Below are 4,996 nucleotides of genomic sequence, written 5' to 3'. Positions count from 1 at the left end.
ATAAATAAAGTAAAGCGAGTGCGAGAAATAAATAAAAGTAGTGCGAGTGCGGGAAATAAATAAAGTAAAGCGAGTGCGAGAAATAAATAAAAGTAAAGCGAGTGCGGGAAATAAATAAAGTAAAGACAGTGCGAGAAATAAATAAAGTAAAGCGAGTGCGAGAAATAAATAAAGTAAAGCGAGTGCGGGAAATAAATAAAGTAAAGTGCGAGTGCGGGAAAATAAAATAGATAAAGGCAAAGCAATAAAAACCTGCTCCAATCGGAGGATTGAATAAAATGCGAAGCGGAAATGAAAATGGCGGCAGGGTTAACTTCCTTCCAAAGTGCTCCAAACTCGATTACAGACTCGATCACAAACTCGATTACACAATTGTGGTAACACCCCAATGGGAAGTGATTACCACTTTAAAATACTGAATATATGCCAAAGTGAAACTAAGTTTGCTCTGAGTTTACCTCTTCTCTAAGTTTGGATGATTAAACAAATGAATTCGAGTCTCTATTTATAGGCAAGTAAAATAATGGAAATGACAAGGATGCCCTTCAGTTTGAAATTGGGAGGGAAAACTTTCCTTCTTGTGGCGCCCGCCACAAGTCCATGGCGCCCGCCACAAGGCCAATCTGTAGCGCCTTAGTGGAAGTAGTGGGGAACATGGCAGTTGAGGGAAGTTGAGCTAGGACACGTCATGACAGGGCCCATGGCGCCAGCCACAGTGGGAGCCACAAGTGTAAAATGCTGAATTTTAGGGTTTTTAGCTCGTTTTCACTCCTTTTCTCTATCGGGGCTCCGATTAGACTGAAAACCTGAAAACAAAGAGAAACATAGTAATAACACAACAAAATGACAATAAAACAACTAGAATGCACGCGAATCGGAGTCGAAAATACGGTGAATTTCAGTGTCATCAGGACTTGCCACCGAAAAGATGGCAACTCAAAATTCCCAATTCCAAGAAGAAACAAGAAATAATCAGATGAATACTACTGCTTCTATTAAAAATCTTGATTTTCAGATGGGTCAGATAGCGCAACAAATAGAAAGGTCTCGAGCACAAGGTTCTCTCCCATGTGAAATAGTACAGAATCTGAGAAATCATGAGAATGTTAATGTTGTCTTGACAAGAAGTCAGAAAGTTTCTAAAGATGAAGAATAGATGGCAACAAAGGATTACCATGACATGGAGGTAGTTCTAGAAGTGGGGGAAATCAGAAAAAGAAGAATAAGTTATACCACCAGTAAAGCCAATTGAAGAGAAAAATAAAAAAGAGGCTAAACCTGTGATTAAGTTACCTTACCCCTAGAGAGTGACAAAGAAGGATCCAAAAGAGAAATACTTTTAGAAATTCATCACAATGTTCAAAAAGCTAGAGATCAATATGCCTTTTGTAAGACCCCAAATTTGACCCTAAGATCCCTCATGCAATTTCATCATATGCATTAGCACTGGGATCATACCTTGGGATCCTCCTTACCCCTGTTTCATTGGGTTTGTTTTGGGAGATATCACCAAGCACCATGTGATTGTATCATACTTGTATTTTATCATTTTACTAACCAAAATACCAAAAATATGTCTTTGCATTTGCCTAACTCTTTTGTAGGTAGGGCATGATCATCTTGATCTATCAATTCCATATCTAGGGTTTAAGACCCTCATTGCTATGAGCACAACCAAGGAATGATCCACAAGAGCTCTAAACATCAGATATGAGTCCCAATGATCTCTACATGTTATTTTTATCAAGTATTCTTCAAGAGTTTGAAGTTGGTTTGCCTTGGAAACCCTAGTTCATCTGGGTATCTTGTGTAACTTCTTCAACAAGCTTCCTCACCAATATATCAAATATCTCAAGGGACACTTCAAAATTCATCATCTTATGCATATATGATCTACCATGAGCCTAAAAAGTCAAGAGAATTGCAAGTTAGCAAGTTGTTTGATGGTGGTTGGCCAGATGAATTCATCTGATCAAAACTGGGTCTCCCTAGACCCTATATCCTACAATTTCATCATATGAAAATTATTCCAAGAGAAACTTTACTCTAAATGACATTCCAAACAACTTTCATGTTTATGTCTAGAGCTAATTTTGCTTGGAAAGTCATTTTCTATGTTGGAACATTCTAGGTCATTTTGTCTAAACCCTAATTTGAAAGTCAACTTCCCAAGACCATAACTTGCTAAATTGTTATGATATGAATGAAAGATTTCCAAGTTTCACAAACAAATGCAAGATGTCTACTTCAAATTTTATGTTTGTAGTGAAATCTAAATCAACTAATATGAGCATGTGATATGAGGATACATTGTAGGTCATTTTTAACCAATACCATTGAACAAGTGATTTTCCTCAACTTCAAAAATGCATAACTCACTCATTCTAAATCCAAATTATGTCAAATTAGTTACCTTTTATAAGGTATTTGAAATATATACAACTTTTATGAATACACTTTTCTTATTTGGATCTCACATAAAAAGTTAAGCAAGGTGGAATAATTGAATATGTGACTTGACACTTAGAAAAAATTTCAACATGTTGAAATATCTAAACTTCCACCTCAAAATTCACCATGATACAAGTTCCAAATGGAAAAGTGTTCAACATAAGAGCTGTTCCTTTTGATCTAAGCTTTCCAAAGAGTTCTAATTCATTCATTTTGGAATAAGTTTGATAGATCTGCGCATGATGTAAATAGGCCTGTATCAGTTGGCAAGATTCATGATCCAAATGTCCAAATAACTTTGCCTTGCCATTCAAGCTTCATGCAGACCTCATTTCAGTTGATTATGGACCTAAATGGATTGCTTCATGGGCCTGCATATGCCCAAGCAAGCATGTGCATTGCATTACCAAATTTGGACAATTTTTCAAGTGTGCAAATAACACTTCTCTTGGCTATAAATAGAGGTTTGATGCATCAATTCAAAGGACCCTTGTGCGTCAGCTTTGCCTCCACACTTCAAACCCTCACATTTGAAAGGAAAACCTGAGAATTTTCATTTTTAAAATTGAGTTTGAATCTCACTGTTTTAAGATTCAAAAACTCTAGGATCCAAAGCTTTGCATTATTCTTAAGCCACTTCCACAAGCTCCATAAGCAAGATCAAGCACGAATTAAAGCAGGATCCAAAGCTTTGCATTAGTTTGGGTGCTAACACCTTCCCTCTGTGTAACCAACCCCCTTACCTGTAATCTATGGCATTTTATTAGTTTTGATTTGAAAACTTCTTATTCTTGGGTTTTGTTCGTACTTTTTCCCTTTTCCCTTGGAAACAATAAGAGCGCGATGGCGACTCTTGTTATTTGATATCTTGCTTAGCCATAGCTTTATGATCATGAATTTACCGCTACACCTTTCTTTGAAGCACTCGAGCAAATTCCTATGTACCAAAAATTCATGAAAGAGGTAGTCGCTAAAAAAAGACCAATAGGAGATGGGTCGGTAACCTTTAATGAAAAATTTCGTGCAATATCACCATGTAGGAGAATCCCAATCAAAAAGAAGGATCCTAGATATGTCACAGTCCCATGCACTATAAACGACAAAATTTTCAAGAAGGTACTAATTGATTCAGGAGCTAGTATGAGTCTAATGCCATTGTCAGTCTATCAAAGGCTTGCTATTAGAAATGTCAGTGATACAAAGACAAATCTGAAATTTACAGATCACTCCATAAAGAATGCATATGAGATCATGGAAGATGTACTGGTGACAATAGAGGAATTTAGTTTTCCTGTTAATTTTGTGATCATAGACATACATGTGGATGAAGAGACACCTATCATTCTTGTTCGACCATTCATGCGGACAAGTCGATGCAATTTCGACATAGACCACGGTACACTAACTTTAAAAGTTTATGATGATGAAATAACCTTGAATGTTCTTGAAAACAGGGAGCTAGAGGTAGAAAGAGAAAATCACTATCAAGTAGGCATGATCAGGACAAATGTGAAAGGCCAAAGAAATATGCCAACATCAGAAAAAGTTTCAAGAAGACCATCTCAACTGGTATCCCCTCCATTAGCACCCTCGAGTGGAAAAACTCATATTTCCATTCCAAAAGCCATGAGAAAGAAGAGAGAGCGACAACAAGGTTAGGATACAGAAGTCGGAAACCTTTGTAAATTCTTATTTGTTCACTCCCCTTGTGTTTTATTTGTTCGACATTTCCTTGGGCCCTATCACATTGGGATTTGTTCTTAGTGTTGATTAGCATGCCCATTTAGTCTCACACTCCCTATTGGTGTGAGTCTTTTGAATGATGAGCCTTCGCTGTTGAATTTGATATGCACCCCCTTCCTTTGTATTTCATTTATTTTATTTGTGTGTTATCTTTTATTGATCAATAAAAAATAATGCTTAAAATAAATAAGAATTCCTTAAAATCAATCTTTAAAAATCAAAAAACACTTGATCAACATCAAGTCAATTGTCAAAACAAAAATATATCATATTCCTTCATCAAATTCAAAACTTCACCATCAAATCAAAAAAAACTTTTCAAATTAATTTCAAACAAAAACAAATCAAACACTTTATCGATAATCAAGTCTTTTGTAAACTTAATCAAGAATGCTTCAAAATCCTTTTCATAATTAAATCGGATGAAAAAGGATTGGTTGGATGTAATTATCCATCCTAGTCCCTGAGTATTTAGTTGTTGATCATAATTAGCTTGTTATTCGAGTACTCATCTTCCATCCAAAATGTAATAGTTAACCGAATATAGTTTGTTCTTTAGGTTGTCTAGCATATCATGTTTGACATCTACATTATCATCTTTAGTGACATATTTGAGCATTTGGTTACTCCACAGCAGCTGAGTGCAACTACTTCTAACATATATAATTTGGGAATCAAAGGTGTAGTCCTTCATTTGCTTCACTTGAAAATGAGGAAAGTAGGTAACATATCCTACCATGCTCAACTCAAATCAGATTTCCTTTATTGAGAAAAATGTTCTAACATTGTACTTGACATCCTA

General features: G+C 35.8%; 1 protein-coding gene across 1 annotated transcript; it reads left to right on the top strand.

Annotated features, from left to right (window-relative positions):
- Nucleotides 1-3,591: 3,591 nt before the first annotated feature.
- Nucleotides 3,592-4,110, top strand: LOC127080734 (uncharacterized). Its single transcript, XM_051021030.1, has one exon. It carries the CDS (start codon nucleotides 3,592-3,594, stop codon nucleotides 4,108-4,110), a length of 519 nt encoding a protein of 172 aa, XP_050876987.1.
- Nucleotides 4,111-4,996: the final 886 nt, after the last annotated feature.

Source organism: Lathyrus oleraceus, chromosome 5, assembly GCF_024323335.1.
Source record: "Lathyrus oleraceus cultivar Zhongwan6 chromosome 5, CAAS_Psat_ZW6_1.0, whole genome shotgun sequence".
Classification (NCBI taxonomy): Eukaryota; Viridiplantae; Streptophyta; class Magnoliopsida; order Fabales; family Fabaceae; genus Lathyrus; species Lathyrus oleraceus.
This window is presented reverse-complemented; position numbering and strand designations above follow the sequence as displayed.